The sequence below is a fragment of the Boleophthalmus pectinirostris genome, unplaced genomic scaffold (assembly GCF_026225935.1).
Source record: "Boleophthalmus pectinirostris isolate CB_2022bp ecotype Guang Dong unplaced genomic scaffold, ASM2622593v1 HiC_scaffold_1467, whole genome shotgun sequence".
Lineage (NCBI taxonomy): Eukaryota > Metazoa > Chordata > Actinopteri > Gobiiformes > Gobiidae > Boleophthalmus > Boleophthalmus pectinirostris.
Window position 1 is genome coordinate 364 of NW_026571061.1, and position 24,637 is coordinate 25,000.

A 24,637-nucleotide genomic window follows, 5' to 3' on the forward strand; every position below is an offset into this window, starting at 1 on the left:
TTGAATGGCCAGTGTCCTTTGTAACCCTGATACAAACGGCCCTTTACTGTATTCACCCACAGCACAGCTTCTGTCCTATTCAGAGCGGCTCGGTGAAGGGGAAGTAACGTTATTGTTGCCCCCGGTCTCTCAGTGAAGCAGACTATCGCTTTTCTTGTAGATGAGGAAGAGTTGTAAAATTCCTAAAGACTGTTGCTACTTAGTGAACAAACTGAGTTAAGAGTAAAGGCGCATGTAATTAATTGTTCGAGCAACTGTCCGTGGTGCTGAATTAAATGTGTCATCTTGATTGACATTTATGACAGGTTTGACTGAACGTGGTCTCTTTGTGTTTTATTAATTATTTATCCTTACTCTGGTGAGTAATGTATATTTTTATATGAAGTGCGAAGAAAAAAAAAATTCTACTTCTTTTACGCAAACTTTGATGTGCATCCTTGATAGTGTACTGGTGGTCCACCCACGCTGCACGCGGGCCTCCTCATTGCGCAAGCACCCAGACAGACAGGGGGTGGGCTGCTAATGTACGTGTATCCCAATAACAGCCAACAGTAGCTATGTGGGGCGGTGTCCAGGCGGACATAGATCAGCCTCCACTTTACGCATCATTGACTCGCGTAGGTGAACCCACGCTCTTTAGGTTATTGGTGGGATGTTATTTGTTGTCTAGAGTAAAGATAGGCAATCGCTTTAAAACACTAAGTGCATTCGAGGTGAAGCCATCGTCAGTGGAGTCACATAAAGTTTTGGTCATGGGAGCGCGTGAATGGAGCTCGGCGCGCCTCAGCGTTGTACTTGTCGGATATGTTTTGTCCGGAATGATGCTTCCCGCGGCGGAGGCTGGCTGCAGGGAGAGGGACAGGCCAACCTGCTGCACCGGGAGGAATAACGAGTGCTTTGAATACACAAAGAGAAAAACAGTGTGCTACTGCGATGCGTACTGTCAGAAAACAAGAGACTGCTGCGAGGATTACCAGCAAGTGTGCCAGATATCTGGTGAGTAAGTTACTTTCTGCTACACCCCTGCGCTTAAAGATAGCCCGACTTTAGGTTAGAGAGCTCCGAAATCTTAATTCCACGTATGATGTGCTCATATATAGTTGTATGGTCTTTTTCAAACAGACAATTATTAAGATAAGCAAATTGGCATCCCCAGTCCATAACGTTTTCCACTAAAACTGTTGGGTTCCAGATGTCTCTTTTCTTGTCACTATCTTGCCTCGTGCTATATTTAGCCAATGATGAGGATGGACTGGCCAAACCCAAAGAAGGTCAGAATTACAGCATGAGCAGCATTTGAGTTTGAAAAGCTGTTAGTGAGGTAACTCTTGTGTTGAAATATTTGTGTTAATAGCCTGTGGATCCCCTCTGTCTTTATTTTAAGTGCACTAACAAGCACCTGTAGTAAAGCTCTCAAAGTGCAGACACACTCATCCTTCTATTTAGGTGCATTTGAAGAACACAGTTAGCCTTTGTTTTACTTATATTAGAGGTGACAACAAAAGTTCACAAGCCAGAGCACTTTGCAAGCCCTAAGCATGTATTGTGTATTACACCATAGCTCTAATACAAATCACTGCATACAGCAGTTCGATAATGTGCAGTTTGTTTGTACCGTAATACATACAAATTTTGCTATTTGAACGTCTGGAAAATTTGGAGACGCACACACGAGTAAGCCAACTTTTACTGCATTCTTGTTTATCCCTTTAAACTATTTCCAAGTTTTATGATAATCCTCACACTGTGTGGACACCTGCTCTCTTCACATTGAGAATTCTGAATATCTGCAGGCCTAAACAAGGGACTTTCTCATGTCAATCAGAGGATGTGTACTTTAAGCCCTGCCTCTGCAGGTTTTATCAGAACCAGATCATGTCTTCAGCCCTGGGTACTATCTCCCACAGTTGGCCATTAACACAAGTCCCAGTGACGCGAGGACACACATTACATCACCACCACAGAAAGACAACCTTACCATTACCTTAACATTTATTATCAAGACATCTGTTGTGTTGTAAAATTCTTCTGTAAAATAATATGTAAAAATACCCTTTTTTGACTATTTAATTATTGGATTGAGAAAATACACATTTAAACACAATCTGGTGAAATTCCTTCTTGGTATCTAAAGATTAATTCATCTTTGATTAAGTGCACAGGACCTGAGGTAGTCTCATATTCCTGGTATATCCAACATTTTGAGAAGTTTTCCCCCAAAATATAAATTAAAATATATATATTTTTTGTTTTAAATTCATCATTGCTTTGGCAGTGCTCCAAATGTTTCATCATTCAGAAACTCATGGACAAATTTTACAATGAGGTTTATATCCCTTATGACAACTGAAGATGACGTACGTTAAGGAGGAGGCAGAAGAGACTCTCTCCTGCTTCTTGGGTCTGATACTACTCAGCCCTCCTCCACAGACACAGAGTATTTCTATCTGCAAATAAATCCACTTTCACTTCTGCAAAATTCAGGGTATTTACTTGTGACCTCTCACTCTCCTTATAACTTTAAATCAGCGCACAGATATTTTTTGAATCATTGTAGGTGGATTCCTCTGGTGGCTTTTTAAAGAGGCACTGTGTAACTTTTCCCACCTGCTTGTCGCCATTAAGATGGGATTGTTCCATATCATGGCATTAAACTCTATTTCCATGTAGATAAGCATGCCGGCAAACCAAGTTACAGCTAAGATCTGTTGAGAGGCAACCTCGCTCAGTATGGATGCATGTTTTTAGTGTGTTTTGGGGCCATAAAAATATCAGAACATTTCAGGCAAAGTTATACAGTAATATATTCATAGAGACAAGCAGGTGGTGCATCCTCCACTAGAAAAGTTACATAATGCACCTTTACAGTCTGGTCTTATAGTTTGATTACACAGGTTTAATTTTGTCCTTTGTTTGGCTTGGTTGAGTTTAGACATTGCTGGATCTGTTCTTATTTATCTCTGGTTCAATCCTGTATTATTTGGTCCCTTGTTCAAGGGAGGAAAGCCAATATTCAGTTTTGCTTATTTATTCAAAGTGTTAGCAAATGTCTCTCTTAGGAAACTTTAAGAAACCACTGGCAAGATCATGCCAAAATCTTGTAATCAGTTGCTTTGTTTATGTCCCTTGCTAATATGTCTATACAGGAAACATTTACTCCAGGCTTGTTATTAAGGCTTAGTCAGACTCCCTTCACCACTTTTAACAGGCTGATAATGTTTGTGCGGTCCAGTATTACAAGGTTAATTTCTATGCCCCATCAGAGGAGGCAGGGGAGAAAAAGGGGGTATTTGAGATTTGAAGTCATTACTTAAAAATAAAAACAAACTGAGTGGAAGTTGTATAATCATTACTATTACAAAACTCAAAAATTAAATAGAAGAGAAAGTGAATAATGTTAAGGAATGTCAGTTCTCAAAGATAATGTCTATTATCTGTCTGGGACAAGTGTGAGCTTTACTAACAAGATAAACAGATCACTTTCTCTGGCTTCCATTTGAACTTTACTAAGGACAGTGAATGATACTGTATGTTGTAGGACTGTAGTTGCAATACCAAAAAATTCTGGTATTGGACAAATTTGTCAGTTGGGATCCATATATCTTAATAGACACAATGGAAATTTCATTGTTGATTTCAGTTTACACTATGGAATCATGGTTCAAATATTCCTCAGAATGGGGTTACATTTATCTATATCCATGGAGACAAGAAGGTGACACCACAAGGACAAGTCACAGATCAGATCTGAGAAGAAGTAATCCAGCTCACATGTTTTCAGAGTATTTTTGAGCAGTAAAGCACCTGTAATTTAGTAAATGCAAGAGATAACTTAAATGCCATACACTGGAACATTATAGGCAAAGAAATCTTCTTGAAGACAAGTGGCGAACCCTCCACCGAAAAGTTATATAGTGCAGCTTTAAGTGTCTTTCTTTTAACATTGTCTGTAGTTTATATGTTGTTTAGCAATCTCACGAAACGAAACATACCAACATACAACATTACATTTAAACAGTTAAATTCTTACTACACACTAAGCAGTAAAATTCAAATTTATTTGCAACATATCCGAAACCTGAGCTGAACATGAGTTTTATTTGCTTAAAGCCACATGTGGTCAGTGCTTTGGGGTCAGAGGTCAGGCTTTGTGGTGCTCATGGGGGCTGGGGGGTGAGGCTGTCATGTGGGTGGTACTCGCTCTACACTGGTGGTACCACAGACACGGGAGGGGCCTCCGCTTTAGCAATTAGCCTCTGACTCCTGAAAGCTTATGGTCAGTGTGCACAGATTTAAGCCTCAGTTTAACCGGAACAAGGAATATGTGGTAACGCTGGACTATAGGTTTATGGAAAATCACAACTCTAAAAATACTATATTTTCAGACTGATGATATTAACATTTCAACAATTAACATTTCAAATTTAAATATGTCTTTTGAATTTTGAAAAGTACTTAAAATGGCAACTATAGGAACTCATGAAACCCATGAATAATTGAAAATTTTCCTGGATGTCAGATTTTAATTCTATAGTGGAAATGGACTGGAACAGTTAGATTGCTATTTTTATATTTTGCCTTGATTTATAATTATTAGCCGTGTAATGTAACTGGGCCTGTTCAAACAAAATAAAAAAATAGGCACAACTTCTCTGTCTGCATACATCAATTTAATGAAATTATTATTTTATTGAGTTTGTGGAAATATTAATTATTTGATCACACAGGTGCAACTGTTGTCAGTTGAAAAGACCATTAGATGAATATGTACATTTGTGGAGCCAGTGCTGAACAGAAGGTAATGAGGCTCAATGTTTTTTATATTTCTTTAAAAAATTGTGAATTGTAATTTCAAATGAGAACATTATGAACCTGTATAACTGCTGTGTGGTGTCTGGTGTAGAAGGAAGGATCACAGACACTATTGATAAAAAGAGGAAAAAGCATTGATAAGAGGATAAGAAGTGTGCCCTTTCCCCTCTGCTCTGTGGGCACAGTATGAGTGTATGACGTGGGAACAGCCTGTGTCAGGTGGGCAGCACTAATGCACAGGAATGTACAGATTCCACAGTGGCTTTGTGGATGTCACTGAGACAGCCGCCTGCTCGCCTGCCCGCCAATAGCCCCATGGGAATAACAGCAGGAGCGGACTCTTCAAAGTCCTCTTCCTCTGGCACTCGCTCACTGTCTTTTGTTCATGTACAGTGCAGTGTAGCAATATGAGTGAAATCCAAGAAGACTGCTGGGTTTGACATCAGCACCAGACAACTAGACACATAATTTTCACTTTTGGCTAATAGCACGTTCAGTCTCACTATATACTTGTACTTTTACCTCTGCTTATGAAACACCTCATTTTCATTTTCGGTGTGCTTTGTTGTCATGAACAGAGCAATTCCTTTATAAGTATCTTACTTTTTGGATTGAGAGTTTGTTTACTTGTGTCCAACTTCTTTAAGATACCAAGCAGGTAGCAGCAAGTTAGAGGCCAGATCAGAGGAGAGGAAAGCACACTCACAGTGAGAATGCATAATTTGAAAGTGTTTTCTTTTAGGAATAAATATATTTGTATTAGAATGAATGCAAGAAAGATATGTGTAATGCCCTACTGTGGAATATTCCAAGCAAAGCAATAACATTTCCACAGCTCCTGATGGAACCATAAAAATTACATAAGAACTCAATAACTAGCTCCCCAGTGAGTTGATTAAAAGCTTAAAATCATCTTGTGCACTGACTGGAAAGTTATTTGGCTCCACATATTCCAGCTGTGGTTTCATACAGAGCAGTTATCCAAGAGTTTCAGAACATGATTTTGAATAACTCTAATAGTAAATTTTATACAAATGAATACTAATAAAACCTGTCTGGGAAATCTTTTTAGTCTGGTACTTTGTTTATAAAGTGTGGAGTTCCGCTCTCAAAGGGGCCTGTTAAAAGTCCACTGCTATTAAACGTCTATGGTGGACAGGCGTAATTATTGTTTGGGACATTTGGCTTTGATCAGCACAGCCATCAGACTTCCTTGTGGCACAGATGTAATTGCCTTAATCAGTCGACTGAAAGGGGCTCCTGATTGCTGCTGCCACTGTTGCATTCATTGTGGTGCTGTGTTTGTGTGCATGTGTGCTTGTTTAAAGAAAATAAAAACAGAAAAAACAGGAAGCAGAAGAATCCCCCAAAGACTTTTAATAAGAGCCCACCACCATATAGACTCATTGCAGTGTTACAGAGCAGGAGAAACTACATGTTTCTGCACTACACTTATTTTGTTTTATTATTATAATTCTTATTATTTTTATGGGTTCAAGTGTTTGTTTGTTTTTTTGCTTTTGTCAGACATATAAATAAATTCATAAATGCATAAACCCCTTCATGTACAACATTGCTATTTCAGACCAGTTATATTGATCCCTTATGTCGTAATAATGGTTGATGGTTAATGATTAATTTAACTTTTTGTTGATAATTCCAAAACTCATTATCACTGTAGTTTTCATTCATGTTTTTCAATGTTGAAAATTTGCCTCATGGCATTTTAATTCTACATGTGTCATCCAGAGAATTATTTTTTTAAAATACAACAACAACAACAACAACAACAACAACAACAACAATAATAATAATAATAATAATAATAAACATCTCCACGCTTCCTGAAGATGTTATGGCTTTACCTGGAAAGTTCCTCAGAATGGCACTTAATTTATCTATATCCATGGAGTTGAGAAGATGACACCACAAGGCCAAGATACAGGTCAGATCTGTGAAGAAATGATCCAGCTCATTTGTGTTTAGGATATTTCTGAGTAATAAAAACAACTGTAAATTAGATAACTTTAGTGCCATACTTTGGAACATTACAGCCAAAAGAATAACATGTATTCAGTGTATGATTTTTTTTTTTTTTTTTTTTTTTTGAGTAATCACAAGTAAGTACAGAGCAGTGGGTGAGGATGGGAAGTAGGTGAAAAGAAGAATTTTCTGAGCACTAAAGCTTCAAATGGAGAACAATACAGCATTACTTAAACATGCATGAATCAGCTGAAATAGCACACTGGGTAAGCTAATGACAGAACATGAGGTTAAAAGTAAATTCTTCATATGTCCCCTTAAAACACAAATGCATTGTCTGCAGCTAACAAAGAGAAAACAGCTGTATAATTTCTATTTCTTGTGTGTATTGTTTAGGCCTTTATTCATAACATTCCCAGTTAATCAATGTTATTCCTTGCTCTCTCAGCAGCCATTGACTGTGAGGTGGGCCCATGGGGCTCTTGGTCTCCGTGCACCTCTCCCTGTGGCATTGGCAGCACAGAGAGGAGTCGACAAGTGTCCGTCCCACCCAGAAACGGAGGAATGCCCTGTCCGGACCTCAAGCAGCGCCGCGGTTGCTATGGAAACAACGCAGTCTGTAGCTCAGCCAAAGGTAAAGGTCTATCTTCAAATCATAGACTTTGTTTCTTTAAATGCATGAGTGAATGTGAAATGTGAACAGACTGTTCTTTAGAAACCAAGATTTTAATGTTTTAAAATCTCAGGGGAACTGGTTTTACTTGAGCAATAGGTCTGCAAACATCTGGTGCAAACTCTTATCTCAGTTTGCACTCTTTCAAAATACGCCAGTGTTCTGAGCTGTAAACATGTTTTGCTAGAAAAACACTGGAAAAAGTTATACTAATCTAACTAGATTACAACTTGAAATTTTATAGTTTTAAAAGAAATGTTATGATATGCACATTTGCAGAGGTGGCAAAGATCCTGCCTGATTCATACAAGAGGAACTTCAAGGACCCATGGAGAAGGCCACACATGATGATGAAGGAGGAGAAGGCCAGGTATGTATTAACCAATAATGAAGTCAACCCAGTCACATCCCTGTGGCTTTCAAGTATTTCATTACAAACTGCACTGATCTTTATGCAGGAATTACACATTTTAACTAATATAAATGAGGTAATGTTCTAATTTTCTATCATTTAAAACATTACATTCAATTTCACATTCAGTTTAATTAATTTATTTACTTATTATTATGAACTGTGCACTGAAAACATGACAATGTATGCTGTTTTTGCCATGATTCACTCTTTGTCTGTGTTATAATGCAGCTCTAACTGACTTGGTTTTTATTTTTTATTTTTTTTATGTTTATTTCTGGACAATAAAGTTTTACCATATCAGTGTATTTATGTTAACGTTATACATGCAACTCTACAGCTTACTCTAAGAATGGTGATAAGGTGATAATGGTGATTATTTTATTTAGCATTTTTGTTCTTTTGTTAATGATATCTAGCAATAATACTTTATTCTTCCAAAGATAAAACACACAGATCAAGGTTTTTTATACTATAAAAGCTAACCTTCACTGATAAACACTGTAGTCTGTGCAAAAGGTCAGCACATGGATGGAGTGATGAAGAGGAGCAGCTAACATCATGTCAAGTTCCTGTCTAATTAAATTGTACATGAGATCACATATAGTTTTGTGAGTTGTCAGGGAACCATTACTCATAACCTCATTACTCATGGGGTTGACAGTCCCCCCAAAATGTGTGGCTATTCAATAGGATGGTTGGAAACACATGGGAAGATCATTTTGCTAATTTATGAGGAATGCAGTTAAATGTTCAGATTACACAAGATAACCCAATTATGATAAATTAGATTACAACATATATGCAATATTTAATTACATTATTATGTCTTGGTTGTGTAAACACAACTATATTTTCCTAGAAATGTTCTCTTCTACAACCTTCCCTCTGCCACCGTGCAATTATTTATATACCAAATGCAACCTTCTTAATTTTCTTCTAAGGACATTTTTGTAATCTGTAAGCTTTATCTGGCAGTACTGAAGTAAGCAAAAGAGGGGATGAATAGTGGGGCATGACATTCAACTATATGGCATATAAACTGCTGCCACTAAAAAATCATGCCACAACTCTCGTCTCTTAAAAAAAGAACATGCACTGTGTCACTGTTATGTTTATGGGCTGAAACTTCCCTTGTGAATGCTGTTGATTCTTGATTATTCAGTGGGAAAACAAATAGTTCCTTCAGTAGACCTAAGTACATTGTGATGGCTGTAACCTTTTTTATTATGGTCTGCAGTGCACTGACAAACAGCTGTGTTGATGTTAGAGACAACCTTAGCCCTGCTGGCTTACCTTCAAATGGAGCACAACTCTTTCAGGCCTTTGTTGTGTCTGTGTCTGGTTAGTCTTGATCAAGGACAGCTGATCTGGATGACTTCCTGGTCTGAATTAATCACAGAGCTAAATGCTGCTACTAAGAGAGTAGGAGTACTGTAGGAGTACTTTATTAAAAGAACTGAATGAACTATACTAAAGCAATGTGTATCTAGTAGAAAGGTGCAAACTGCTTATCTATCCATATCTATCATCCATCAAATAATATGTTGAAAGGACAATATGAAAAAACCCCAAAATAACTCATTGTGAAATGAGCAGCTGTAGCTCATTATGAGTAAAATCGTGGGGGAAAAAAAATCTAGATTTTGCCAAAAAATGGAAATGGCCTTATCATGAGTATGATACCACCCAGTTTTGAATATTGCATTATGCTGGTAAGAATAAATTCAGTGAAGTAAGTTTGTAACACAGTCTGGGGTCTACAGGAGTGTAAAAGGGTGCATTGCAATTAAAAGGACTTGCACCCTCATTTCAGATGCCTAAAATAACACTTAATGGTAATGTATTATGTTTGCACCCCTTTGATAATGCACACTCAATCAGTTTGGTTTGCACATGGGTCAGTTATAGAAAAATTATTTCCCAGCTGCTCTGTTACTGATTAAAAATCATTTAACTAGTTGTTTTGAATTTGATCTCACCATTAGCCTTAACACAGTCTTTCTGTTTGGTTTTGCAGCTACTGTGTGTACCTGAGAGTGAAGCAGGCCAGCGTCACATGTAAACTGAAGCTGTGGAGTGCTCAACTGGTGAGGGACAGACTCCTCTGTGCAGAGTGTCAGAGCGATGCCATGTCCAAATCAGACCGCTGTGGAGGAGATGGTCTGGAGGGGTCCAGGTAAATAGTCAAATAATTACCTCCTTAACTGTAGAGGAGAGAAAGAAAACAGTGTGAAGAAATAGTTTTATGTTTAAAGAATATTTTATGTATGCAGTTTTTATTTGGATCTTAAAGCCAGTCAGATGCCTTGATAGATCCTTGCTTTGTGTTGTCCAATATATGGCAGCCAATGGCATCCCAGGTTGAGATTTTAGGGATTTTAGTGGTTTTACCCCATGTCCAACTGAGGTATGCTGTCATTGTGTCCTTGGGCAACACACTAAGTTCTATGTAACAGATCCACCAAAATGATGACGTCTTAGTCTCAGTAATCACAATATTGTTTTCTTACTTGATATATTTTTTGGTTTAGGACCTTCTGGGTGGCAGCCTCGGTTTCTGGTTGCCATGGCTCCTGGGTGAGAGAGTCTTCGTCTGAGGGCTGTCACTGTCCACCATACTCTGTGCTCTTTGTGTGAGTCCATTTGTCTAAACACAGGAGCAACACAAAACAAGCTACAAGAGACTTTCTATAGAGTTTACACCACTGAACATCACCAGCATCCTGCCACTATTTCCACTGTATTGTATTGACAATGATAAATAAGCTCACAGCAATAGCATTTTAAAGCCACATTAAGTCATTTTTCTTCCTAAAACACACAAGCCTCTGTATTGCTTTTGCTTATCTACCTCCTTTATTGTAGGTGCATAAGTTGTGATGCACCATGTACAAATGAATAGGTCTATTATTTTGCTTTATACATTTTATATTTTGATGGTGTTATGTACTGTAAATGTAATGTGCCTAAAGTTGTCCAGTCTAAAAAAGTGCAGAAGTTAGGGATTTTTACATTTTACTTAAATATTTAATGAGTGTGTGACATAAATTACACCATGTGACCTACATGCCAAATGCAATGCCAGCTTAATTGACTCTCAGGTCTGGAGCTTAACTATTATGTTGAGTTCATAATTGAATGGAGTACAAACAAGGCACAAGTGTTAATTTGTTTGCTTTGTTTTTTTTTTGTTTTTGTTTTTTTTAAGAATTAACATTTAAACTCCGAATCAACAAATTAAAGGGCAAGATTTCTGATGGCAGGTGCACCAACTGCTTGTCTCCAAGGAGATAATGGCATACTGTGGAACATTCCAAACCAAACCAATCTACATCAACATCAACAAGTACACCTTCCTCCAGAAAAGTTACACAGTGCACCTTTTAAAATCTCCACATTCCTATAGTTTTTCTATTTACACATGCAGCCTGTAGACTGATGTTAGTGCTAATATCAGTAACACCTGTCTACTTTTACGAGTTAAAGGTCTTATGTGTAAAGCTTTAGTACAAATTCAACAGGAAGGCACAATCTAACTAAGAGCTGTTACACGCAATTTATCAATTAACAAGAAAACCTCCCCTCACTCCCAGGAAATCTGCTACCAGTCCTCCTCATTCCAATAATGTTATGAAAGGCTATGACCATTATAGCCTATGTGTTTGTGTTTATTTATTATAATCAGATTTTTTTTGTTCATAATTGTAGTGCAACATTGCATATTTTGTACACTGACTTTTAGAAATAAAACATATAACCTCTCAATTTCAGGTTGTTAGACTTGCCATCCACCTCACTGAAATGTTTACCTATACCATAAACAGGTACTTAACCATTAGAAAGGCTCATTCCTGGCATGCTTCCCTGAGTGTAAACTGAATGACGACAAGCAAAAAACAGCTAATGTATGTAATCTTGAGTTTTGTATGACCATATCCTTCAATTAGGAGGTGTTTTGTGAGGTAACACACTTCTGGGGAATGTGCCAACAAGTTGAGCTATATACTTGGGATAAACAGTTAAGGTTTACATCATGTGTAAAAACAGACATTTGGTTTATTTGACAGTTACATGTTTTCTTTGGATTTAAGGATGACATAACAGTGAAGAGCAAGAAAAACACAGGGTCCATCTTATGTGTTTAGCAAGTGGTCCACTAAAAGAAGATAATTAAAGATGATCAAAATCTGAGTAATATGAATGAATAAATCAACAGATTTTTGTTTACTACTTCTTAATATAACACAAATGAGAACTGTCCTTGCTTTGTGTAGCCTACCTATTAATCTTCACCCATTAATAGACAATTTATAAGTATTTTAGCAATTAGCATATAGTGAACTTATTTTTTACAGCTGAAACCGAAAAGACCATTAGATAGCTCAGCCAGAGAGCTTGCTGAAATGTTAAAGCCAGCCTCAATTTATTCATAACAAACATAAATTATAAGAGGTTTCAGGATGTTTTGCACTTGAACTTGTTCTCTATCAAACTCTCTGCTGCTACTGCTCATCTCCCATAAGCGCTGATACAACTGGGCTTGGTCAGCACAACTTTCTTTTGTCTTATTTCAACAATGCAGTTAAAGTGCTGTATATGTCCTGTTCACCTCCGACCTCCCTGGCTGCTGTGGCCCTAACCCAAACTCCCTGCACTGGTCTGTGTCTGGCCCAGTGCCTGATATCCTTCCACAGCAGTGTGTTCTAGGATTACTCCTCCTGAAAAGGGGGCATTCCAGCTCTGCCAGCCTTTGTCATAGAGTGGTCACTGTTTGCTTTGTACAAGACAGCTGTTCAAAGCCCTGTAGCACCCAGAGGGGGCACAATGTGTAGGCTACTATATACTTTATTCTTTATATGCCTAATTGACATAATCCATCTTCTTGCAGCACACTCTAGCTGTCACAAGACCTTGTTATATTCTTATCTCAGTATCCATAGCAATTAACAATTTCAAATAAAACATATCTCCTGAATAGAAAAACTCCTCAAAATGTTGAAACCATTAATATCCAATTAGAATTGGCATGTAACAAATACATTAGTTTAGAGAGCAGACATAACATTACCTAACCTCTTTCAAACTTTCTGTTATGAACACTCACCTCCCCTTGCATTGCATGAGAGAAGTGGACTATAGTTTAACATAGTTTTTGAAAATCTGTACTACAATTAGCAGGGCATCCTAATGAGAGCTTGCAGGGCCTGTAAAAGCAGCTGGTCCAGCATGGAGGAATGATAATGAATAGACCCTTGAGCACAGAGAACCTCACCTGAGCTATGCATCAACACAGCTGCACCTCACTAGACGGCATTGAAAACAAACTTGTCAGGATCATATTGAAAGCAACCATCACTGGCTTGTCTTCATGGATACGCCTCATTAAACAACAGGCCGTTTTCAGTGTCTGTGCCTTTTCCTACAATTTAACAGTGTTGTTAGTTTAAAATAAGAGTACCAAACGTATTCAGGAGGTTTATATTATTTTAGCGCCACCTTGTGGTCAATAGGTATAGGCATAGTCACGATCATGAAATTTTATTGGAAAATTCACATTCATACACATTGGGAAAAAACAAACACACTTGTTTAAGCAAGTAAGATTATTTTAGTTCAGTTTTAAGAGCTGATATGTTTGTATTTTATAATCTCATAGTTTTTACAATACGATCGCACAAGGTGGTTCACATAATATGGCTACTAAACATAGCTAACACAACGTTTATTAACTGTGAATATCTAAAGATGATAAAAAAACAAAAACGGAAATATAAAATTTAATTAACAAAACAGGCTATAAGGACACAAGTAACGCATTACATGGCAGCCTGTACTGTAATGCATATCAGTTTATATTATATATTAAGGCAGTTTGCTAATATGTGGACTGAGACTGCACACCTTTGACTGTGCACACAAATTAAGAATAATAAAAAAAAGCATGTAACATATCAGCCTAAAAGTGAGCAATATGAGATAGAATTTATCAAGAAATGTCCAAGTGCTATTTTTATTTCAGTCTTTTCATCTGCTGATTTGTGTTATGAATTTTTAGATCCATGTTGTCAACCTTATTCATGAGAGAATGAATGGAGTCATCTTGATCATCAATTTCAGACTGCAGACCCAGTCCAAGACTTTTCAATCTTCTAAGACCATCTGCCATTTCATCTAAGTTGTACAAATCGAAGTGAGAATTAGTTAGGAGTAATAATATACAGAGAACCAAATGTTGAATGTAAACAATTAATAACATACCTAGGTTGTTGTCTAGGGTTTGGTGTGCCTCTCTTAGTACTTTGTTTTTAGGGTAACCATTTTGTCCATAAGAACTTTCACCTGTAGATGAAGCAGCTCCAAAACCTATGAAAAAACCCCAAACCAAAACAAAACATAAGTTGATCACACATAAAAAAGCAGAAACATAAGTTGAGACAAACTAACCTCCAGTATCAGCCTTTCTCAGGTTGGGGTGGCTAGCTTGGTACTTATCTTCACAGCCTCTACTGTCAGATAAGGCATTCTGCAATCTGAAAGAGTAAATAAATTATGGTAATTTTTCTATGAGTGAGCAGTAACAAGTAGCAAAGGTCATATGTGTAATAGGAATACAATCAAAGTCTATGATTATAAGAACCATAATCTCATTAATTTCCAATAGCACAAAAGCTTATTTTATTTTACTGATTATTATTTTTTTATTTTACAGAACACTGTATTGCATGATAATTCTGATGTCCCAAAAACAATATTTTAATCATTAAGTCACATTTCGCTGCACAACAGTGAGATTTGTTTAATTTCTACTGGTTATTAAGTAAAAATATTTTACTTTAAATAAGACTCAAAGCTTTTCATTTGATCATTAACCTACAGTAAACAGGTTTGTTTATCAAACTCTCTAGAGTTGTTTCGATTAATGTTCAGTTTCAGTTAATGTTCTTGTGGGTGAATTTATTCAACTAAAAATGTACATTTTAGACAGTAAATTACAGCCCAAAAGTGTAGTATGACAAATATTTTATAAAGAGTATTGGAGAAGTATACCTGTCATTGGCTTGGTAAGGTTTAGGCTCCTCAAGGGGTGGCTTTGTCTCTGGTGTTCCTTTAAAATAATTCACTAATCCACCCCACACACTCTTTATACTATTTATGTGCCTCTGACTGGTCTTTAGGTCCTGGTCCATGTTGTCAAGCATCTTGTCCGTCCGTTTCAGAACTTCCCCTTGACGCATGAGCTCCTAAAGAAAAAGGATACTCTTTTATTTTAATATAATAATAATATCTGAAACCACAGATGTAGCTAATGTGCAGTGAAATGGATAAGTATGCAAAGATCATTGGGCATTACAATTAAAACTGATTATTGAGTTTTTATTGGAGGAATATTGTTTTTATTGGAAGATGGTTGGGTGATTTGTGCCTTTGCATTCTGATAATATTTACTGTAAAATACAAAAAAAATGAAAATACTGGACAAACACAAGCAAATCATACCTCTGCCGTCTCAATGCCCATCTTCTCTGACTCATAGATGAGACCAAGGGAACGGTGGGTACTGTCCACTGCAGACTGAGCGGTACGCATCACTTCCTGGTTTAAGTACTTTTGTCTTCTCTCTGCTTCACTTAATCTACTGTCACCAAAGTCATCGTCATCAAATCCTCTATCTTTTTTAGGCTTAAAATCTTCCTCATCGTCATCATCAGCAAATGGGTTGTGGGATTTTGGGTAGGCCATCTGTCGAAAGAAAAAAAAAAAGACTGAACCGGTCACATTTCTCTTAATAAAGCAACATCCACCTCTTTATACATTTCATTAAAGAATTTAAATTTATGAAGTATTTAGCGTCATATTTCTTTTTACTACTGTTACAAACTTGTAGTAAATATGAACATGAATGTAGTTAAAATGTGTTACAAAATTAGGCAAAATATGACTTCGACTAGCATTGCTAGCTGATTAGCAGTTGGTCAGGGAACGAACTAAATCCAAATATCCACCGATCCAACAGTTGTAAAGACACACAATTTTCACTACATTAAAGAAAACAATCCATGTTGACATACATAAGAGACATTAATAATAAAAAATCAAACCTTTTCCGAACGACTAGATCAGTGAGGACAAGACGCTGTTGTTGCTTGTCAACTGACAGAAAAATTCCGGTCACGTGACATGACGTTACAGTTTGACGTTTGAGATTTAATATGCTTTTTATTATTATGTAAAAACGAAAAAATATAGACCACTGCGTGTTCTATGGGCCTACATCAAATTACTACATAATCAGATTTTTATATAATTTCACGCAGTACTTTCAGAAATGTCCCTACCGACTTACCGTACTGCGGTTTATTCAGCGCTTGTCTCTGCCCGTCCCTCCCATGGTTCCTCCCATCGATTCATCGCACAGATGAGGTGTAAACATGTCGGTGATGGGGGGTGGCACAAGAGGATTTTACTTTAACACTGTTCTGTCTTTAGCTCGGTCTTTAGCCGCGCACCGCCCTGCACCAATCGAAAAGGTAATGTCTGATTTATTACACTCAACTAAAGCTTATTAGCAACAGGAATATGCGTGATTGAGCTTCTCTTCCGCACAGCTCATAGTGTTTAAGGTTAATGGTGTTGACAGGTGACAAGAGCCATAGTGTTGTGATTATTATTGCGTTATTGCTGTTAGGGTATATGGTATGGATTTGCTGTCAAGTTTAAACTTGAAGCACCATCAGAGAAGAAGGAGAGGTAAACACTGCAGTCAAACAGGTTCCTGCCGAAGCATGACAGAGGCCGACGTCTTTACCTGTTGATACTTTCTATAGGCTACCAGCAGGTGGTATCGCCTGTTTAAGTTTTATGCTGTTTGGGCATGTGCTGTAACGTTATTGTATTATATGTGCTGTATGCAAATTGTATGATATATATATATATATATATATATATATATATATATATATATATATATATATATATATATATATATTTTTTTTTTTTTTTTTTGGTCTTCTCCAGGTCAAAAAGCTACAATGCATGTGTCCAGTGGAAGTGCGTGGTGTGTTTACTCTAGATGTAAGAAGACGAGATGCTGTGGTTGCCTTGGGGGTCTTCCTGGTAGAATCTGGATTACAGGTATGTATTCATTTAACATCTGTAACTGTAACAGTGTAAATAAATGTAATGCAAAGGGGTCAATGAATAACTTCAAGAAAGGACAATCAATCAAACAATTAACTAGATTTATTTTTCCTAAGATTGTGATCGCTTACTTATTTATGGCATTTATCTGATTCTACTTGATTTATCATTACATAAGGAGAGTTTCCTGTGCCATGCTGTGCAAGCGTTTGTACCTAATGATGTTTTTTCTTTGCAGCACAAAGAAATACTTGTTCCCTATTTACTAAGCCTATTGAAAGGGCTGCCTCAAGTTCAGTGGATTGAGGAAAACTCCAGAAAGCATGGAAATGGTAAAAAACTGACAGAGCAGGTCATTTAAAATCAGTAGAATTGAATGTTGTTAAGATGATGAAAAAAGACCTAGCACAATTTTATTGTGTAAGTAAAATGCCCGTACTTGCTTTGCAGAATTTCTGCCTGTTGCAGAAAACTTTGGATTCTGTTTAGTGACACTTTTAGCAGATGTTGCTCAGCGAGATCCTCATTTCAAGGATGAGGTCAGTGGTTGCAGCAGTATGACATGGTACTGTGGAATTGTATGCATTTTTACTATATATTTATTTTCAGATTTTGAACACATTAATGGAAGTTATGCAGCTGTTGCAAGAGATGTGCCAAATCCCTGATAATCATGACAAAGGTGCACAAAATAGATAGAACTGAAAACATGTCTGGATCCTCTGACCTCTGTTCTCTGTTTTTTCCTATAGTTTATCTCTGTAGGTATGTGGTGCCAAGCCTTTTGGGCATGACCAGGGCTTTTGGACGCTACAGCATCACAGATGAAGCACTGTTGTCCAAACTGTTCCCCAAAGACTCTCCTCAGACCCATGCTGTGGTGGAGGAGCCTGAGGGAGTACGACGCAGATCTTTCAATGACTTCCGCTCCATCCTTCCCTCCAGTCTCCTGACTGTGTGTCAGAGTGATACAATGAGGAGACGCACAGGTACCAGCCATGACTCCTGTTCACAGGTCCGTACAGGTTTTATTTGAAAATGCACAATATGACCTTGTAATTATATAAATTTCTTTGTATTTGTTTGCCTGAATTGTATGTCCATTGTTTTCTCAAAGGTGTGCACAGATCCTGGAGGTCATTCTCCCTGTTCTCCCACAGCTCCTGTTTCACATTATTTTGAAGGTACAATAATTTAAGCATTCTTGAATACAAACATATATGTTGAACATCCATTCTGATTTCAGGAGCGTACCTCTCAGAAAGCACCACAGTGGACCCAAACTTCTATTTCTCGACTGTCAGCTCCAGTTTTTCCATGTCTCCTCTGTTTATGTGCACTGAAGAGCAAGAGGAGGAGGTGTCTGTGGATCTGCTGAAGCAGCTACTTGGCATGGTACTGTCAAACATAACTCAGTTTGAAGCTCACCTCTTCCTCATGTTAATATTTTCAATCTGTTTTTAATTTACAGGTTAAAAAGTTAGTTTCAGACTCCTTCCTGAAATCAGTGGATGCCACAGTATCTGAGGTTACAGAGGTATACAATAACTCTCTGTATACAAAACCACAACAGATTTTGGTTCTGCTCACTTTTACTTGCAGCGTAGCCTACTGTGGTTTACTGATATGATCAGTAAAATGACTGTATAAACAAAGGGGAAACTGCTTCTTGTTTCAATAGTCTCATCCTGGGATTCATCTTTTCTACAAAACCTTCAGTGACCCTCTCTACGTATGTGTGTTCAAAATGCTGCGAGACACACTCAACCATATCAGAGGTAGATTATGTTTTTTTAAATTATTTTTTTAATACTAATTCAGAATGGTGCGTTAGTTCATAAATATATCATGCTTTGCTTGTTCAAAGCTTTGCCAGCGGCTTTCGTACGAGAAGTACACGACTTTGTACTGGAGCAGTTCAGCAGCAGTCAGTCAGAACTGCAGAGGGTACTTCATGACACTGGGGGGTTGCCAGGGGAACAGAGCCCCCTCAAGCTCCGTTGCCAAGCCAACGCAGCCTGTGTCGACCTCATGGTGTGGGCTGTTAAAGATGAGCAAGGTAATTGATTTTAGCAGATGACTGAATATGTTTGTGTTTCATAATTAAATTACCCTGGTTATGGTTACTGAATGTGTGGTATTTCATCTTATAGGAGCAGAGAATTTGTGTACAAAGTTATCAGAAAAACTACAATACAAAACTTCCAGCAAAGTCATCATTGCCCACATGCCCCTCCTTATCTGCTGTTTACAGGTATAAACGCATTTTTGTTTATTTCAATATTTAAACATTGTGTTGAGATCCTGTCAATCTTTACAGGGAATTGGGCGTCTGTGTGAGCGATTTCCAGTTGTGGCAAACTCGCTCACCACCTCACTTAGGGATTTCTTGGTTGTCCCTTCGCCTGTTCTTATTAAACTCTACAAGTACCACAGTCAGTACAGCACAGGTACAATGCTGAATATATATTTTATATTTGTGACCAAGAGCCATTGTTTTAAGAGTCAGTGACATATATACAAGAACATAATGTGCTTGATATATTGTCCAGCATTGAGCACATGTTTCATTGATCTGTTGTAGCTACTACTCAATAGTTTCCTATTCACATTATTCTCATTTTGATTGTTATAAACAGGAATTGTGTATGTGCATAGATATGCATAAACTCGTCTGAATTGCCATAATTTAATGAATTGTTTTGTGTACCCTATTTACATGCATATCCAGGTACAGGAGAAATCAGGATCAGTGTGACCAATGAGTATTCCCAGTCCACACTGAATGTTCTGTCAAACAAAAAGGACCAACCATCTATGTATGAGCAGCTCAGAGATATATCCATCGATAACATCTGCCGGTCAGACACTAAATCAGTCTTTCTCTCCTTTGAAGATTAATTAATTTGCAACTTTAAGCATTCAGTGTATTTCTCCCAATTGACAGAGGTCTAAAGGCTGGTCTGACGAAAGACGATGACATTGTTAAAGCTTTTCTGGCCAGTTTATCCATTCGTCTTTACATTTCACAGGAGAGTGACAAGTAAGCTGATCTAGAATGTCACATCACAAAATATGTCTTTTGATGTTAAAAACTGTTAAAAACCTTCATAGGGATGCGCACCTAATACCAGACCACACCATTCGAGCCTTGGGCCACATCGCTGTAGCTTTGAGAGATACACCCAAAGTCATGGAACACATTCTTCAAATCCTCCAACAAAAGTTTTGTCAGCCTCCATCACAATTGGATGTCCTTATAATAGATCAGCTCGGTTGCATGGTCATTACAGGAAATGTGAGTTAAATTATATGATTGCTATCTATGAGTTTAATTGGGTCTATTTTTTTAGTTAATTTGAGGTGGTTTACAGATGAAGATCTGACAGTAAATTCTGCTTTCAGAATAAATTGAATATTGTATAATAGAACAAAATTACAAGTTATATATTAGAAATTACAAGTGATACATCTTTCACAATGTCTTAACCCTACTTTTTGCAGCAATATATCTACCAAGAGGTGTGGAACCTTTTCCAGCAGATCAGTGTAAAAGCTAGTTCAGTGGTCTACTCTGCTACCAAAGATTACCGGGATCATGGCTACAGGTTAGTGCATTGTTAAGTCTAGTTGCCCACATCTAGCATTTGGGTTCAAAGGATGATTTCAGCTTTCAAAATCAGAAAGGCTGATTTTGAAATCTGAAATTATTCTTTGATAATTTAACTAAAGTAGTTGATCGCCAAATCTGTATTAACATTTGTGTATTTTTGTTTAAGGCACTGTTCTTTGGCAGTTATCAATGCTTTGGCAAATATTGCTGCCAACCTTCAAGGGGAGCAGCTCGTGGATGAACTGATGGTGAATCTTTTAGAGCTGTTTGTCCAACTGGGTTTGGAAGGAAAGAGGGCCAGTGAGAGGGCCTCTGATAAGGGGCCGGCTCTCAAAGTAAGTGATATACTCAAAGAGTCATTTTAATACAGTGTACGGTAGTAGTCAACAGTCTTTTCATCATGTTTGTAGGCCTCAAGTAGCGCTGGAAACCTTGGAGTCCTCATTCCAGTTATTGCTGTGGTGAGTAAGCATAACCTTTTAACAAGCCCACTTTGTACAAAAATATTAAAACACAAAACATATATCAAATAAATTTTATTAGTTTACTTTTGGCAACATTCAGTAATGAAAACATTAGCCAACAATAAACTGACTTCAAAGGTAACTGTATTGTTTGTATTGTCTTTTTATCAATTACACTAAAATAAAACATAGAAAAAAAAATCCTATTTCTGTCTATTATATGTTGTTATGAGGCTAGACAGTCAAATAGAGCTGGGCGATATGTCATTTTGGTAAGATCGCCCTATTGTAATTAGCAAAGTTTTTCTTGAATGCTGCTCTACACTAAACAAAAGACATAAAACAAAGGACTTGAGTTACCCCTTTAAGGCAAAACAAAGATAGTTCACAAGTTTACATGAATCGTGATAAAAATCTTTACTGCAATCTGTCTCCAAGAACATTGTGCTATTAATTTTTTGGCACATCTCCCACTACAGTCAGCATTATGCGTGATTTAGTTTTGTGAAGGGTTGGCAACTCTGCCGATGAACACAAGGCAGTCTGTCCGGTGCTCATAGATCAGGAAGAGGAAAGGGTGATCCACCGTGAATCTGATCTGAGAGGAAAGTGGCATGAAGCCCACCTGAGTCAAAGCAGCCGCCTCTGTACCCTCCTCGTTCACTGTGATTGTACCTTGATGCTTTAGCTAGAAAAAATCAACAGAACCACAATTAAAAAACAATATTGTGTTCATATGATTGACAGGTTACAGATTATAATTTTTTTCATTTCATACTATTGTTAAGTCATGGTCCTTGCTAGTGAATTAAATATTTTGGAGGGTTAGGCAGTGTGTATGTTATATGCATAGGTATCTAGGTTCATACTAATTGTGTCATCCTCACCCAATTCATGGAGATCTTTTCTGAAGTCATTCCAGTGAAATCACCATTTTGCCCAAACAGGTCTGTGAGGCCCATTTCCTTCAGATTTGGGATCAGGTCATAGTTCTGCTCTAGTTTAAAACGAGGTAGCACCACTTCACGTGTCCTGAGTAGAAACACATTTCATTCAAATTAAATTTCAAATAGATGTAAAATGTTGTGATTTAGTTTTTTTTTTATCAATAGGAACACAACTAAAAATTCGATACCATTAGTTCCCTGTCATGCCTGTAAACTGACTAGGCTAATTCTGCTTTCTGATTGTATAATTGGCTTGACATTAAGCTTTCACATTTTTGTAATTGTGAACATAACAATTGTTCAAATATGTTTTCTCTTCACTGATTACTTACTAATTTAGGATGTAGTTAAATGTTTTTGCCCATTGCTACTCACCTGTTTGTCATGTTTTTGAGCCATTTATTGACTACAGTAGGGGAAATCTCTTGCTCCAAGGTCCTCATGCCTGTAAGCTTTCTTGGTAGCGCTATAAGCATACTGATGTTTCCTGTGTATGGGAGCTAAAAAAAACAAACCAAAACAAATAATAACCAACCAATAATCATATGAACATAACTTGACTATTTGGGTCTCAAATATAAATTAGAAAAACTTGCTTGTAGAATGTCACAGTCCAGTTCATGGTCAGCAGCAGCCATGTAGTTGCCTTTGTTGGCCATCATGGGCACACGGACGGTTATTTTTTCATTCACTCGAAAATTGCGATAGTAGGTCATCTCTTTTGGAAATTTCTGTTCCCATGTGCCTGGTTAAAAACAATGTTTACTATGACATAAGTTGAAATCAGTGAAGCTATTATTTATGTATATAGTATAATTTTACCTTTAAAGTACAGGTAGTTGAGAAGCATCAGAATCATATTTGGGTCAATATTTTTAAGTGGTTCTTGGATGAGGCCTTTGGTTAACTTCTGGATCCGACGATTTGCCTTCTCTAGAAAACTGGGGTCTTTAAAGTTCACTGACTGTGGCTCTGCAAAGTAATACTTTTTTGTCTCTTCACGAAAACCATCACTGACTTTGATATCCTGCTTCACATAAACATCATTAACAGAGCGCAGAGTGTAGCCAAATTTTCTACGAAAGAGTCTGTGCGTCAACTTCCTGAAAAGTTTATGCACTGTTGTGTTGTCATAGTGATGGCTAGCATTGACAAATTCTGCAAAACCCATGGCCTTGTAGATTTGCTCATGAGTATTAGGTCCTGCACCGAGAGACATCATTCCCATGGCGATGGAGATTCCAGCGGGGGCCAGCAGAATGTTGTCAGTCTGGTTAACGTCATTGCGAAGACTGCGGTAGAGGTTGAACCCAAACTTTGCATTGACAACATTCAGGCGCTGAAGACGAGAGCGACTGCTGAATAGTCGTAACAGTCTTGCTCTGCGTATTTTTGGATCAGAAGACTCGGCAAAGATGTCTATGTCTGGCGCTGGTGTGGCAATCTCATCAATTTCATCTCCTTCACTAAAAATGATCACTTATTATTTAATTGCTTTGCACAAACCACATGTTAGTGAATATACAAGTCTGATATTGTTTCACTTTAGTCACTCATTTGTCCATAATGGTCCATGGTAGGAAGGGTTACAAAAGTAGTAATCTGTTTTTAAAATTAAAAATAAAAACAGGATCCAGAAGACGACCTTTGAAACATTTCCTACCGTTTGATAGCGATTGCTGCAATACTTACACATAGTCATCACTTCCTGCTGCAATGATTTTGTCAAAATCGATGTAGTCTTCGTCCTCAAAGCCGTCTAAAACTAGGTCATTAGTGACGGTATTCTCTCTGTGGAAGTCTAAAGGAATGGCCTCCACATCCCCTGGGCCCTGCTGCTCAAAACCTCTAGGGTTTTGGTTTGAGGTAGAAAAGTGAGAACTGAGATCTTTGATCCCAGCGAGAGAAGGACTCACCAGCAGACAGGCCACACACGTGAGCCTAAGGAGCTCCATCTCAAAGGCTTCAAATATTAACACAGAAAATTAAAACCTTTGTAAAGAATGCAACGTCACAGTAGTTTATTAAAAGTATTGTAAATGACAGAAATATAATTGGTTTGTCTTACCTTTTGTTTGTGCTGGTGGAGAGTGCTCAGTTGTTTGTGAGAAGAGAACAGAATTGAATACAAAATTGAACTTTGATGTGGGCTCTTGACTGAGCAAACAAAATAGATCAAACAGACCAAAAAGTCCTTTGACTGACTAAAATCTTTAACTCTTTAGAAATCAGCACACTTGTTTAAATAGAAACAGTACATCTTGGGGAATGTCAAATTTATTTTATTTCAAGTAAATATCTTGTATAATATATATCATATCTTACAGTTATACTTATTTAATTATGCATCTATTAATTAATTTATTTTAGATTTTTAAACATGCTATTAAAAAGTTTTACATTTACAGTTGACCCGAAGACTTCCGCCAATCAAAGAGGCTAAGCCCCGCCTTCAGAAGCTGTTTCGGGACTTCTGGTTGTATTCTGTGGTCATGGGTTTTGCTGTGGAAGGCTCAGGTAAATGTATTACGAATAATGGTACAAGCATATTTATTTAAATCACTTCGCTTGTCTATCCACTCTCAGATGTAG

General features: G+C 37.5%; 4 protein-coding genes across 6 annotated transcripts; 2 read left to right on the forward strand and 2 right to left on the reverse strand.

The window, feature by feature from the left end:
- The first annotated feature begins 540 nt into the window (after positions 1 to 540).
- si:dkey-178e17.3 (somatomedin-B and thrombospondin type-1 domain-containing protein) lies at positions 541 to 11,501 on the forward strand. Of its 2 annotated transcripts, none has more exons than XM_020917984.2 (5): positions 541 to 996; positions 7,244 to 7,429; positions 7,748 to 7,838; positions 9,901 to 10,059; positions 10,415 to 11,501. In XM_020917984.2, the coding sequence occupies exons 1-5, from the start codon at positions 558 to 560 to the stop codon at positions 10,518 to 10,520; spliced, it is 981 nt and encodes a 326-aa protein (XP_020773643.2). In that variant the 5' UTR covers positions 541 to 557; the 3' UTR covers positions 10,521 to 11,501. The 2 variants fall into 2 exon arrangements, with proteins under 2 accessions (XP_020773643.2, XP_020773649.2); XM_020917990.2 differs by having other exon boundaries at positions 7,247 to 7,429.
- A 1,904-nt stretch (positions 11,502 to 13,405) lies between these two features.
- Positions 13,406 to 16,207, reverse strand: snap29 (synaptosome associated protein 29). Its single transcript, XM_055150675.1, has 6 exons — positions 15,983 to 16,207; positions 15,381 to 15,623; positions 14,931 to 15,124; positions 14,328 to 14,413; positions 14,142 to 14,246; positions 13,406 to 14,054 (listed from the first exon to the last, which is right to left on the reverse strand). The coding sequence occupies exons 2-6, from the start codon at positions 15,621 to 15,623 to the stop codon at positions 13,894 to 13,896; spliced, it is 789 nt and encodes a 262-aa protein (XP_055006650.1). The 5' UTR covers positions 15,983 to 16,207; the 3' UTR covers positions 13,406 to 13,893.
- Positions 16,208 to 16,275: 68 nt separating this feature from the next.
- pi4kab (phosphatidylinositol 4-kinase, catalytic, alpha b) lies at positions 16,276 to 24,562 on the forward strand (the record flags this gene model as incomplete). Its single annotated transcript, XM_055150672.1, has 20 exons — positions 16,276 to 16,411; positions 16,899 to 17,015; positions 17,260 to 17,353; positions 17,472 to 17,560; positions 17,631 to 17,703; positions 17,774 to 18,036; positions 18,139 to 18,205; positions 18,268 to 18,416; positions 18,493 to 18,558; positions 18,703 to 18,799; positions 18,889 to 19,080; positions 19,175 to 19,275; positions 19,342 to 19,471; positions 19,753 to 19,882; positions 19,969 to 20,064; positions 20,136 to 20,319; positions 20,526 to 20,629; positions 20,801 to 20,969; positions 21,045 to 21,095; positions 24,454 to 24,562. Coding segments are annotated over exons 1-20 (2,380 nt in total), but the record flags the coding sequence as incomplete, so codon positions are not given.
- Positions 21,156 to 24,187, reverse strand: serpind1 (serpin peptidase inhibitor, clade D (heparin cofactor), member 1). Of its 2 annotated transcripts, none has more exons than XM_055150674.1 (7): positions 24,114 to 24,187; positions 23,738 to 24,008; positions 22,868 to 23,511; positions 22,642 to 22,790; positions 22,421 to 22,545; positions 21,986 to 22,130; positions 21,156 to 21,786 (listed from the first exon to the last, which is right to left on the reverse strand). In XM_055150674.1, the coding sequence occupies exons 2-7, from the start codon at positions 23,998 to 24,000 to the stop codon at positions 21,595 to 21,597; spliced, it is 1,518 nt and encodes a 505-aa protein (XP_055006649.1). In that variant the 5' UTR covers positions 24,001 to 24,008; positions 24,114 to 24,187; the 3' UTR covers positions 21,156 to 21,594. The 2 variants fall into 2 exon arrangements, with proteins under 2 accessions (XP_055006649.1, XP_055006648.1); XM_055150673.1 differs by having other exon boundaries at positions 23,738 to 24,037; positions 24,114 to 24,181.
- Positions 24,563 to 24,637: the final 75 nt, after the last annotated feature.